The sequence below is a fragment of the Eutrigla gurnardus genome (assembly GCF_963514095.1).
Source record: "Eutrigla gurnardus genome assembly, chromosome: 12".
NCBI classification, from domain to species: Eukaryota; Metazoa; Chordata; class Actinopteri; order Perciformes; family Triglidae; genus Eutrigla; species Eutrigla gurnardus.
In genome coordinates, this window is record NC_139926.1 from 12614019 (window position 1) to 12628908 (window position 14890).

Genomic DNA, 14890 nt, shown 5'->3' on the forward strand with positions numbered 1-14890 from the left:
CAGGTGTTCCAGCTGTTTTTGTGGGATTGTGGGCGATTGTCAGGGCAACGCTAGCAGATGCGAGGTGAGAGAGCATCATACTGTGTCTCTTGTTTTACACCAAAGATATAAGACGTATAGTCAGAAGGATAAGCTTGAGAATAAGCATGAAGAGAGACACAAAGACATTTTTGGGGTTTAGTATAAGTATCACATAATTGTGGTGACATTTGATTCATCTGAAATTAAATATGTACGATTTTTATACCAAGATTATACCAACAAAAAGCAATATATGACATATGAGGGTGGTGTATGAACAGGTCGTGGTGGTATTTTGAGCATGGCATCAGTGAATTATTATCTTTCTGTTTTTTGGACTTCTGTCAATCACAATCCTGAAATCATAAAATATATTTCAGAGACACAAAATATTAAATGTATTGTTCAGGAGATGTTTAGCACTCTCTAATATTTTTATTTAGTATTACATGTGTTGTATCGCAAAGAACATTGTAGGGACGCCACCATTGAGACTACACAATGCAGCCTACACAGAGACCAAAAGCCTTCACATGCGGTCAGAACAAAGGGAAAAAGGGGATAAAGAACTACAACCGCCATTTTGGTTTCACTTCTCAGCAAGATGCGAAGTGCAACGTCACACAACTGGTGCCCTATTGGCTGACAACCACAGGTACCCCAGGGGGTCCCCGGGAGCAGCCGTGAGGTTTTAAAACCCGGCGCCACCTTAAGAACTTTCTCTTTCCACCTAGGCACACCGCTACAACAGGAGGGGAACTTTTAACGTCTGCAGCGTTTCCTTTGTCTTAGGCCACAGTCAAACTCGCTGGACAAGCAACAGACTGTTTTCCCCCTTTTTCCGCAACTCGCCCCTTTTCTTTTACTCATTTTTTTTGGATCCTGAGGACATCGCCACAACCGCGCGATTCTTTGTTTGCCTGCAGAAGAGGGACACAAACGGTTCCTTTATCCCAGCGACCAGCAGGAAGGATAACCTCTGAGCCCCGCTCCTGTCTGAAGTCAGCTGACTAAATTGCCAACCCGTGCCATTCTATTGTTGCCCACGGAAGGAAGGAACACAAACTGTTTTCTTCATTCAAGTTGATCAATGAGAAGGATAACTGCTATGCCCTGCTCTCGTCTGGACTCAACCGACTCGCGTCCCCCGCTGCCGCCGAGGACTCGCGAACCACAGCCCGAGCTCAAGAAGCAGCGCCGCCGCACAAGACGGACTTACGCACATCGACAAAGTAAGAGGCAATCTGTCTGGGCAGAGACATAAGTTTGATAGTGTAGGATATGCTTGTAATTCTTGTTAACGTGTTTTAAGTTTTGATCACGGACCGCCGAGTCCGTTGCTTTATGTATTCGAATGCTGATTGTGTACCCACGCCGCTGGGTTTCATTTCGGTAACAGTGTGTGTCCAACCTTGGACACATTCACGAGCTTAGTAAGTGATCTACCATCAGTTAAAGGACCGGGGTCCCGCCGAACGAACGCCAGTTCATTCACGGGCTCCCGTGTGATGGTAATAGCTTACTGATCCTTTGTGTATTACGCGCGCATTCCCTCTCTCTTTGTTCCGGCTAACAGTGCACACACATACACCGCCCCCACACATATCCTACGCCAGCTGTTTCCGTCTCCGGACGCCAAGGAAATAGCTCCATCTGGTGGCTGTACCCGGCCATCTCTCTCTCTCTCTCTCTCCCTCTCTTGCTATTCTATCTGACGTCAGTGGGAAAGCCCCTGAACGCTGTGGGAAATAGCTCCACCTGGTGGTCGCACCCGGCCATCTCTCTCTCTCTCTCCACACACACGCACGCACACACACACACTCCACGTGTGTCTCTTCCTTTGTTTAGCTTAGCTTTGTGTGTTAGGTAGTTAGGTAATAAGGCTTTGTTAATTGCAGTGTTATTGATTGTGATCATTATTACTGATTTTAATAAATATTGTTATATTATAACTAGCGGTCTCTTGTGCTTGTTGTGTATATGTCACTGGATAACAGCAGGTTGTGAAGGCTAGTGCTCGAATTTCACGCCTTTTTAATTGTTCGATTGTTTTATACTTCTATGCCAATGATCACGATGATTGGCATGTGAGTATAAAACCCCCTTTATATTGAGACTGAGTACAGTTTTCGGTTATCTTTTCCCTGATCCCAGGGTGGTGCCCCGTATATTTATGATTATATCATAATAACATATTAAATATAATTACTAATATCGATAATCATATTGACATTAATAATTATCTGTTGATAACCAAATCTGCTCCTGCTACACCCCCAACAACATCTATTCATTCATCCATGATCTTGCAGTGGCAACGGCAGCACATTAATATGCCGCTGTTGGTAGCTTTCATGAATTTCACTACATTTTTGTCTTAATTTGTTGTCTTTTTATGTTCATTACTGGAGCACTGGAAGGCATATGACAAAAACATACACACATCAACAACGGTAAAGGAAGAGTGGGGATTGGATGAAGTGCATCAGACCTTGAGATGATCACTGAGCATGGCCAGATCTGCTGAATCAAACACTACCGAAAGCGAGTCGACTGCCCCAGGAGGAGATAGAGGAGAGCCGAGATGGAAGCAAAGATGAACCAGATAGGACTTAAGGCCACTACCCAGCCGGCTTCTGGCTGTATGATATTTGGGTGCAGGAATTAACACAGCAACGGGAGGAGACACATTTTTCACCTATAAAAACGTCTACTTTACTTTACCTTTTTATCTAAGTCCCTGAGGACTTTGGGGAAGACAGACAGTGAGAACGAAAAAATATCTCACAACCAGTGCAAAGATTTACCATTCAATGCTACAGAAAGGCTTAGGGAACGTACTGTACTTGTTTTGAACAACTAAGATTTAATTTGATTCTTTTCAATACAACCATCTAGGCAGCATTTCCTTCAAAAGGGGCAGATGGTGGATTCAAATCCTTTACAATATTCAGAGCCTTTTGGTGAAGGTAAACTTTAGAAATTGAAAAAAGAGGACAGCATCTTTATTTGTTCTAGTATTCAGGAAAGGTTGCCGACAGCGACTTACGTGTTAAAAGAATGCGTCTTGGCTCCTCCTCCCATCACTGATGCTGAACAATCATTGCAAATACAAACTTTGATATCCGTTTCTGACACCTTAAAAAACGTCCACACCGTCACATTTTTAACTTCTCCCTCGCTCTGCTGCAATTTGAAGTAGGTGACGTTTCGCGATGCGCACGCAATCCTTGTGCCCTCGGGCATTTAATCTGATTTAATCAAGGAAGCAGCAGTCTTTATTTATCTGTTTAATATATCGGCGTGTTATCCGATATCCGATAATACATTTTAACGTCAATATCTGCTGATACTGATACCTTGCTGATAATATCGTGCATCCCTACTTTTGAGAACAAAAGTCAAATTGTACTCAGTGACCTGCAAAATAAAAAGTCTGTGTTAATTGAAAGCCAATAAAACAGAACTGTAATAAAAACATTACATTCTACAGGAGTCTGTAGTTTTCTGGAGATGTTCTCTGGTAGAGCCAGTGGTGATGACGTTTTTAAGCATAGTGACAAATTTTCGCACTTCCAAATCTACTTTCATTACCCCCACATTTCATTCCACACATTCATCACACTGAGAGGAGGTGGCTGGAAACATCTTGTTAATCTGGAGATCATCCAACACTAAATGAGACAATGGCTAGAGTTGATAGAGCTGTTAAAATATTGACTGATACTGGGTACAGTTAGACCTCCGTTGATATCCCTGTGTTTTCACCCAAATGTATGCAACAATGTCAGGACATGTTTATTGCTATTATAAATAAGTGCAGTGTTGAGTTTGAAGTTGTTTGGATGAGTGTTTCTGGAGAAAGCTGCAAGACCAGAGGCCAAGCAATTGGCCCGTTCTGAACAGGCATGTTTTGAATGGGCATTACACTAATAGGGATATAATAGTGCCACCAGTGTAAGTTTAACCTTTAACTAAGATTAGTAGACATGACACAGAATGTATCAGATGTTAAAGAGAGAATGTTAAATAAGAGAAAAGCAGGCCATAAAAACACTATGAAGTTGAATTTGAAAACCTGAAATGAAAAATGTAAACATTATACAGTATGGAAAAAAAAATTTAAGAGTGGAACGTTAATGAAGATGAAATATATGTGATTGAAGTTGCGAATTAAAATGGAAAATCATACAACATAATAAAAATAATAACTTTTATTGAAAATGTGTAAAACCACATATTGAAGATATCAGGGACTCAGCCTCCCTGGGAATATAATTTACATAGACCTGACCAGCACTTTTGATATGGACACTTCAAATACATACATTTGTGTTTCTTAATTTTTCATCGTCTGTTGTACATTTTCCATATACATATATTTTAAATTATGTCTTCATACTATTTTACTGTTTATTGCTATGCACCCATCACAACATCAAATTCCTTGTATGTGCAAGAACAATTGGCAATAAACTCATTCTGATTCTGAGATGCCAAATATCCACTAGATTAGATTTCCGTCTCTTCCCTTTTGCATTTGTCTCAGAATGTAAATGAGGTTACCCCCTGCAGGTTTTATTCTTTTGTCATTCATCAATTAATTTCCCTTTATTTATTTGCATTAGTTTCCCCCAACACCATCTGCTCTGCTGCTCTTGGTCTCTTCTCTGTTATTCTTCGTCTGATTTTCTTTGAAAAACCAAAACATTTGGGACATTTTAAATAACTTTTAGCATTAAAATGTAATCTCTAACCTCTCCTCTCTTTCCCACTGATCTTAATCATTTATCCGATGCTATACTTTACTAATTAGTTACATCTTTCTTCACATCTCCAGTGTGCCATTTGAACACCATCCAGATTCTTATTGTTCCTGCTTCTCTAACTTCATCCTCTTCCCCATATCCTCTGTATTTTTGTCAACTGCAGGTGTTGGGAGTTAAGTGCTGGTAATATTAAGTGGATCTACCAGGTTCCCATCCTGACAGCCATTGGGGTAAGAGTGTGAGTGTAAAATAAACCTTGTTGTTTGTTAGGACAATTTTGAGAACTAAAGATTAACTAAAGTGAGGCTTAAGTAAGAACTCTTGAAAAGGTTGGGGGTCTTTTGTGTATGCATGTCTAAGTTATGGCATAATTCCTTACCTAAGATTGTGACATTACTTAGTATTACAGTTTTTCTCAGTCACTTTGGTGCTTTTCTCACATCACTATTAACATTTTCACAGCAGTTAGTGCATTTCTCAAAACAAGTAGTGCAAACTTCAAAACCTAGTGGATAACCTACAAATGCACATCACTTGCTCAAAATGGATAGTCCATTCCTCAAAAGCAAGTATTCATGTCAATGAAACTGCCAGTGTCATCAAAATGAGAAGTCTTGACACCATCGTTTATGAACAAGATAGTCAAATGGTTTTGTCATGTTTTCATTATGATAGTTTATCCTCTCAGTGTTTTCCAATGCAAAAAAAAAAAGACCAGAACTCGGTGACACGACCTGAAAAAGACAGCACTCACTACTGGTACAGCCATTTGAAAACTACAGTAAAGTTACACATTGCTGTAGTTAGGGGAGTAAGTGACTACAAGACACTGAATACGTACGTTTCACATTTTTACTGTATATGCTCTTTGCAATTCTACAGCATTGTGCAAAAGAAAAATACACGAGTCACTTATTTAAGTTTAAACATAAGAAACAAATGTGAACAATATAACAGTACATATTGTACCTGAACATAGGTAAATCATTCTGGCACATCCAGACGTTCCTGTCTGTCCGGCCACTTATTTTCATCTACAACACAATGGATATCATCCCTTTCAATGCAGCGAGGAAAGTATCTCCTGGAGTGAGTGAAAGCTGAAGTTTACCTGAGAGCAGTTGTTCAATTTAGGAGAAATTTACAGGAAAAAATGATAAGGAAAGGTATAAAATTAGCTTGACAGAATTTGATAACTAGTTCAACAATTTTGTATGTAATGACTCAAGCATTGAAATGAAGACTATGGGCCCTAGTTTCGTGGCGCAGCGCAGGGTGGCGCAGCAGCGCAGGGTGGCGGAGCCGGCATGATGCAAGTTCCGACCAGTCACAGTTTGGTGGATCGCCTGCGCCAAGATGGGTGTGGCGGCGCAGCAGGGAGAGACGTCACAGATTCAGCTTGGTGCAGCGGAAGTTTCATGGCAAAAAGCCTCGCCGAGACTGCGCCGATAGCTCGCCAGCTCCAACCTAGTCTACTCTTGGCGTAAGGCGAATTACAGCTGGCGGAGTGGCAGTTTGGCTGACCGGCACGCAGTGCGCACACGTCACCAAGACCTCACAGGCAGGTTTCCACAGTTCCAGGCACATTTAAATGCAATAAATAATCACAACAAGCACTATTTAATGCAACTAATTGAATCAACACGTGAATTTATATCTATATAGATTGTCCTGTCATATCTGACGTCAGATCAAAGGCGGATGGCACGCGTAACGGAAACTCAGCCTGACTGAATTAACACAGCTGAAACTTGGACCTCTCGGACCAAAACATCTCCCTCTGTTTTTCATATCTATCCACTGCTAATAAAATGCGTCTATGCCTGAAAAAATCTTAAAAAGAAAATACAGCAGCTCGTGCTGGTCTCACGCCTCGGCAGCCTGTTGTGTCCGTGGAAACGCGCAACTTTGCCACGAGCTGGAACCGGAGTTGGGGCTGCAGCTGGTCTGAGCGGCCCGCGAGGTCCCGGTGTCCCGCCGTTCTGGCGTTGGACGGGGAATCCGGTGCAGCTTTGTAGCGCAGATGATGAAGACGGTGGTGATGATGATGAACGGCCCGGCCGGCTCGTGCAGGCACCGGGTTCTCCACTATTATGTCTACTGCTGTGCGCCCTGACCCTGTTTTGTGATAGACATGCCTACAATTTCTATAGTGATATAATATCGGCATTATAATTATTATGACTATACGCACGCACAGCGCGTGATGAGCGTGGTTCTGTCATTGGGTTGTCAAGTGACGAAACTTGCACTGAACCTCCCCTAACGCATTAAAGGTGAGGAGAGGAGCTCATCTGATTGGTGAAGATCTGAATCGGCTGTGTTAATCGCAGTCCATGCTTGTCTCCTCCTCGTCTCCCACTCACGCCTTCTTCTCCTCCCTCTTTCCCACTTGCGCGGGTGGGAGTGACGGGGGGTGTGCCTGCGCTAGCCTGCGCGGTGCACAAAACTTGCAAAGTCCAGGCGGACACACCCTGTCGGCGTGGCGCAGGTGCGCTGCGCGCCGACTACACATGGTCTACGAAACTAGGGCCCTATTAGTTTTATTGGGAACAACTATTCAGCATCCATAAGTATAGTTTATTTTGACTGACATGACATAAGCAAATGATAATGTTATAAAACTAAAGAGAATTGTATGAAAGTGATACATGTCCAAAAGCATTTGCAATTTGTTCAAATGAACGAGAAACTGCTAGTATGATTTGCACAAATGACTCAATGTTGTGGAGGTTGGACTAATAGTTATGAGAATTTTCATTCTGATCTGAGAAATGCACCAAATCTGTAACTTCCCTTATATTATATAAGATGAAACCTCTTACACTGAGGGAATCAGTTAAGGAGAAAAGTCCCTCACACCCATTTTTGCATTGACTTTATGTACTTTATTGTGCCATGAAAAATATTCACTTTTGGTGTGAACGCGCATTGCTTTCTTCAGCGGTGGTTTGGGTCACCACTAAATGTCATTTAATAAGTGATGTACAACAAGGAATGGGTATTTTAGCCAATTGACAAGTCAAGTTAAGTTAGTTGAAGTCAGAGAAAGGTGGATGCCTTGTATGTGTTTGTAAGAACCAATTACTAAACTAGAAAGGTGCACTCAGTAGAGTGCAGATCTATGCCAGGTGTGTCTGCTGTATGGTGTGATTGAATGAATAAAACCCACAATTAGCTCACATAGCAGCAGCTTACACTTTATATATCCCTGTTGTTCATTGTGTACTGGTAGTAAGCAGGTTGCAGTTAGCCAAACATAGCAAAACAATAAAGTGAGCTGCAGAGCAGCAGAAGCAATGTGTGTATTGCGTGTTAGCCGTTAGCTGTTAGCCAAACACACCGCAAACTGTTCCCCCTGCTGGTAGTGATACTTTATGCTCTCAGCCCCTAAAAGCTGGAGGCCAGTTAAGAGTAGTGAGTGAGCTGTTTAAAATTCAATAAAAGGTGTTTTGAGCAAGTGTGATCACCGTGACCACATGAGGTCCTTGAGCATGCAGCCAAAAAAGGGGCAACCAAAATCACTCCCAGATGCACACAACACAGGACCAATCGCAGGGTTAATAATCTATGCTAAGGGTCTAGACCAGGGTGTAGCTAATTCAGGAAAACAACATTTAAGCACAATTAACCCGAAGACAGAAAGCAAACCAAGAGTCAGTTGAATTTTTTAAAGATCTCATCTCATCTCCGACCCACTTAATCCAGAAGCAACAGCTTTTTAAAGATCTCCATATTAAAAAGGACAGAGATGCCCAGATAAGTGCAGGGATACATTAACAAAGAAACAGAGCAAAGGAGCACAAATCACCTTCCTTTTCATCAACACATATATGTAGGGAGGTAATGTAAGGAAACTAAAGACGATATTAAAATATATATCAATGTGTATTAATATACAAATTTAATACCTGCTCTCGTAAAAAGGGGCACCATCTGTTGGTCGGACAGGGCAGAACTTTATAGAGTTCAATTTAATGACTCCAATGACCACTTATTAATTAACAATTAATCAATATTATTGAATAAATCATTCTCACTTCCTTAGATCATAAGCTCTTGAAATAGGGATCTTTGTATTCTGCACAGGAGAAATATCCAAGGACGACTTTATGATTTAGGGGTATTTATTGATTAAAGCTGCAGTCGGCAAGTCTGTCAGATTGAGTTGACTCAGTCAAATTTTGAATGTTTACAACACTCACGCCCCTCCCCCTCTACCACCGAGCTCCTCCCCTCCCTCACACCGAGTGCTCGTCAGTCCGCGTGCACCAGATTCCTGTGAACGTGCCCGTGTCTTCTCTCATCGATAAACGACATGGAGTACACGCTACACAGAGGTAGGCTGGCTAACTAAGCTTGAGGCATGTGCCTGTGATGTTGTAACATGCGTGAGGGGGGAGGTGGGATCTGTGGCGTGTACACAAACTGTGAACTGCGCTGAGTGGACAGGATGATACAGGCGCGCTGGATTTTTGCAAAACAAACAACAAGCACTAGATGCACGTGGAGGCACGTTTTTTTTTCTAAAACCAGATGATTTATGTTGTTCTATCAGAGCATAGTGTCGGTTGCAGTGAATATGATCAAACAAATGTTGCCGACTGCGACTTTAACTAAGGATTAAACAAAGGGAATAAAAGAGTACAAGTGGAATGAACCTAAACACACATAACACACAAGAAGTATAACTGAAAGAAACTGATTAACCATGACAATAGGGAGTTTGGCGATAAGGATGAGTGTGTGTTTCTCCTAAGAATTTGAACTTTCTTAGTCATAAAGCATAATGCCTCAACGGATATAAATTATAAGAGAACGCTATTAATTAGTTTCACCATTCACTTCAACTCTGGTCACCAACTGAATGTAGACTGTGTTGGTCTTACGTTATGCAGCGTGGTCTCAGCTTTTCCTCAGAACCCCAAGCAGTCACTCTTCCCATCGGTGAATTAGGGCACTGTTTTCAGGTGCCGTCTCCCGAGGGATGGTTCAGGTCTGTGAGCGCCGCTGGTGTTGTCTGGTCCGGAGGCCGTCTCAGCCTCGGGTTGCTGCTGCTGGGAAGCGACTGGTGGTGTGACGTTGATTCTTGGATAACTAATTATATAGCCTACTCATAATAGTTAGTGATCTTCATAGGGACTCTTACTTGTTAAGAGTAAAAATTGTTACTGATAGTAACAATACCCGAAAAATGCAAAAAGAAGAATTAGCGGCGAAAAGTAAAAGAAAGAAAATAAAATGAAGCAAAGGGGAGGGGAAGCCAGCCAAGCGTCAGCTTTGACATCAACCCCCCTCTCCCAACTCTACTCAACGAGCTATTGGAAACGCTCTGTTTTTATGCTACACACAGGGGGCGTTGTGACGATCAGAGCAGGAGGACCCAAAAAGCAGAGGCACAGACAAGCGAGTGGCAATGTGAAGGTCAGTTTAATTCCAGGGTTCGTAACCAGTAAATCAGTCAGTACAGGCAGAGGTATCAAAAACGCTAGGCTAAACTCGTGGTCAGAAACAAACGGGATTGAGGGCTCGAGGAAACTGTGAATATGCACGGAGAAAATCGCTGGAACGCTCACTGGAAATAGACAAGACGATCTGGCACAGAGGGGTGGGGGAGCACAGCTTAAGAACACACGGGGTGGGGAGACGATGACAAACAGGTGAGGGACATCAAGGTAATTACAGACAGGAAACTCAACAGGACAAGGGGGGATGATAATCAGGTCACCAAAATAAAACAGGAAATAAACGCGACAGGAGCTAAAACATAAACAACCCTAGGGGGCCCTGACAGGCGTGACTTTAGTTGAACCGAATCCTGAGGAGGGGCCGGTCCAGGAGGGCCTCCAATAGAACTACTTGTAATGTGATTCCCTAATTGTATATACTATGCTGATCACACACAATCTCACCCTTATGGTCAAATTTGACTCCTTATAACACATTGCACATGGTTCTCACGCAGAATGATAGGTCAAAACAAATGAAACATTAACTGTAAACATTTCTCTGTACAAATCATTTTGAACTAAATATTGTGATAGAGTTGAAAGAAACTTTGATCCAACACACACAAATGCAAACCTATCAAGCTAGCCCAAACAAGTTTGGTAACTTAGTAAGCATTTTGTCCTCGGTGATACAGGCAGATTAATGAGCAAACATATTTTTACTCTGACTGCATGAGTGCAGTGGTAAGTCCATTACAATGACAATGTTAATTTAACATTTTTGGTAACTTCTCTGTTCTCCGGCGTAGAATGACGGGAAGTTCGCCAGTATGCTTATAATTCCTTAATGATTATTATGGATGGTTTTAAACTAATGTTGAACATCTCATCCTTTCTTGGTTTGGTCTAAATTTGAACATGATTTCCTACAGGGTTCTGGCTTAGTTCATGTGGATTCCCTCTGACGTCTTCTCTGCATGTCAGGGGGAAACCCCCTTTCCCTTCGTTTCCACAGACCAAGGTGTTAATTCATGACTCCAAGAGGGGAGGAAGGGGTCTTCACCATGACTTTTTTTAATTTTTTTATTAACCTTTATTTATACAGGTAAAATCTCATTGAGACCCAGGGTCTCATTTACAAGAGAGACCTGTTCCAGGTAGGCAGCAGCAAAACACAAAGTTACAGACAACTGAACATACAGGAGACACAACACAGAATACAAACATTAAAATAAAATGCAAACTACAAAGTGCAAAGAAGAATAGGACTGGTTAAATACATGTGCAGACCCCACAGACTGTCTCATCAGCTTTCCTACCAGCAATTTGAATCCCCCTAAAGGAATAAAGCTGGACAGCTTCAGCCTCTGCTGGAGCATGTTCCAGGTTGCAGGTGCAGCATAAGAGAACTGTAAAGTGTTCTTTGTTTGACCAACCAGTGAAAGTGGACAAGGCAACACAAGACAAAAGGTACGGTTTAAAGGAGTCCTTTTTATTTATAGAAATATATAAAAACTAATCAAGTCTATAGGGGAAGTAATTAAAAAAGAGTCTGGAGGAGGTGGCTGGGAGCGTGGCTCCGTGTGGCCTGGTGAGTGGCCGGGCTTCACTCACACAGGCTGGCAGGCTGGCTGGATCTGCTGGTCAGTTGATGTACTGGTTCGGTGTCAAGGCTGTATCATCATTGCTGGCGCTATGTGCTGTGCTGCTTACAACTGCTGCAGGCTGCTGCACTCCACTTCGTGGCTGTAAAGCGCTTCTGTTCAGCCCTTGAGGTTCCAACCTGACCCAGCGTCCAAAGTGACTCCAGCCTACGCCACACGCCACCTGTCACAGGGAAGATCAGAGGGAGACTCAACACCAGATACATTCACTTACAATTTCTTAAGACCTCAGACCACATCCACACAGGTACCTGTCACAGGGAAGATCAGAGGGTGACTGAAGGAGAGAGTGTGTGTGGGTAATTAAGCTGGTTGCCGACCTATCCAGCACACCTGTTTCCAGTTAGCCCGTCACCATGCAATCACTGCAGACACACTCACAGCAAAATCCACCACAGTGTCACACCAAATACAAAGATTACTAGCCGATACAGCTTTACCCTGTTACACCCCTCCCTGCTGAAATGGTCATTGTCCCAATGACCACTGTGACACGGCACACTGGCTCTAACGGTCCTGGTAGCGCTGTGGGGGCATGCCTCTGGTCGCTCTGGTGGATCGTCTGGGCTCTGGAGTCCTGGACGCTGGTCTTGCCTCAGCATCTGTAGGAACCCAGAACCCAACCCATGGGGGCCCGACGGGACCCCTGTTTGAGGTCTGTGGCTGGGGGCTTATGGGCTGGATCACTCGATGATTCGGGCCATCTGACACCTGACCGGGGCCTTGCATCCCAGGCTGTAGTGGTGCTGACAGGGGTCTCAAGAGGTTACGATGCACAACTTTTTCAACATTTCTCTCCACTTGTCTGATGACATACACTGGAAGTTCGGGGTCTGGCTGCTTAATCACCATGTACGGTTGTTGCTCCCACTTATTGGCCAGTTTACCCCGGCCCTTGGCTCTCATGTCCTGTAAAAGTACCTGTTGGCCTGTGGTCAGTGGTGAGCCATCCGCCTTCTGGTCGTAGTAGGTCTTTTGTCTGGCCATCTCAGAGTCTCTGTGTTGTACGGCCCTTTCGAATGCGAGCTGCAGCCTCCGTTGGTGACATTTGACCCAATCCTCTGCTGATGAGCAGCCCACATTCTCTGAGAGTCCTAGGAGGCGGTCCTGTGGGAGAAATCCCTGCCTCCCAAACATTAAGTAGTGTGGGGGATAGCCAGTAGAGCTGTGCACTGTGTTGTTGTATACCTGTAACACTTCCGGGAGATGTTCATGCCAGTTCCTCTTGTCCTCCCCCAGGGTCCCCAGCAGTCCTAGGAGGGTCCTATTAAAGCGTTCACAAGCGCCATTTCCTGCTGGGTGGTAAGGCGTAGTGTGGCTTTTGGCCACTTTATGCAAGTTACAGAGTTCTTTCATGAGATGCGATTCAAAATTAGGGCCTTGGTCAGACAACAGACGTTTAGGTGCACCAAAAGGCTGGATTACTTTGTTCCACAGTACCTTAGCTGTTGTTGTTGCTGTTTGGTCTCTGGTCGCTACTGCCCAGGCGTACTTGGTGAAGTGATCTACCATAACCAGCACATTGTGGTATGCGTCTTCTGGGTGACCTATGGACAAAAAATCTACAGACAATAATTCCAAGGGAGCAGAGGTCAAAATAGGGGTCAGAGGCGCAGGCCTAGAGTTAGGAGCCTTACGCAAAACACACTGCTGGCATCGTGCACACCGATCTGTTACCTCCTTGGCCAATTGTGGCCAAAAAAACCTCCTCTGAATCAGAGAGACAGTCTTTTCAGGGCCCCAGTGTCCAGCCTGCTCATGATACAACTGCCAGATATAATGTCGCTCCCCTTCAGGAACCACATGTTGGGTTATGGGGTCAACTTCCTTTGGGTCCTGTCGTGTCCGACACAGCACTCCATCCACCAGAGAAAGCCGGGGCCAGTGACGCAGGATCTGCTGGACTGGCTTGGTCTCTCGTTGTCGCTCTCCTTTATTGGGCAGAGAGCCCCTTTGTACATACTTGATTACTCTGACCAAAGTGGGGTCCGCATTTTGAAGACTCCTCCACTGGTCAGGTGTCCTTTCCGGAAACAAGGGTATCCCCGGTGTAGCACTTTGAAGGCTCGGCTTTGTAATGTTCTTTCCTGCACCGATGCACAGTGCTTTCACAGTCCTGGCTCCAATATGGGTGAAAGCTGGTATCTCCAGCCCCTCTTTTCTCTCCTCAGAGTCTGATGTGGGGGCTTCTGGGGGAAAACGAGACAGAGCATCCTCTCTTTTCCATCCTGCACCTGACTCAGTACAGCTCCCAGGCCTCGGCTGCTGGCGTCTTGAAGCAGGGTTTTCACTTCCTGATACATTTTTGGTGGAATCTGCCTGTAGCGTTCCCTCACAGGCGGAGCATCACCAGTGGGAATCACATGCTGGACGGTGCTTGTCCTGCCATAATCTTCATCATGTGTGGCAAAAACTGCTCGATGTTTGTGCAGCAGGGTCTGCATTTTTTCTCTCTCCTCAGGTTCCACGAGGCACTGGTAGTCTTTTCCACCTGGTCCCGCCTTGGTCCGGCCCCACAGCAGCACCTCATTCTGAGCTGGAACTCTCACAGGACGGCGATTGATGGTGCGCACGTGCCCAATGGAGCCATCTGGAGCCACAAACTGTGCCTGTGTGGAACAGATTTTAAAGGCCATAGCCCACGCCTGTTGTTGGCGCCGACTGCCAGAAAGACAGTGCAAGGGCTTGTTGTCCATGTTTCTCCAACAACTTCTAATAATGTTCATGCCCACCACCCCTTCTGTATCAGTTAGGCAGTGATCTTTAACAACCAGAAACCCACCCTCAGGAACTTAGACTTCTCCAACTTTAACAGGTAACAACACATAACCTAAATAAGGAATGTCCAGTCCATTAGCAGCTTCTAAGGTCAGCCAGCTGTCAGCCTCCTTAAGCCGTTCACCTTTTTCTGCAAAATGTTCCAAGAAAAAACTGTTCTTCATCAACGACACATTTGACCCTGTATCAAGGATGCAATTAACAGGGA

The 14890-nt window shown here is 44.1% G+C and overlaps 1 protein-coding gene across 1 annotated transcript in view; it reads left to right on the plus strand.

The window, feature by feature from the left end:
- Positions 1 to 14890, plus strand: part of pth2ra (parathyroid hormone 2 receptor a) — a gene marked incomplete at both ends in the record, with an annotated part of 80263 nt that overhangs the window by 23816 nt on the left and 41557 nt on the right. Inside the window, 2 exons of the mRNA XM_084023118.1 lie at positions 4 to 64; positions 4954 to 5020. Coding sequence (XP_083879244.1) covers positions 4 to 64; positions 4954 to 5020 — 128 coding nt within the window. The remainder of the gene's footprint in view (positions 1 to 3; positions 65 to 4953; positions 5021 to 14890) is intronic.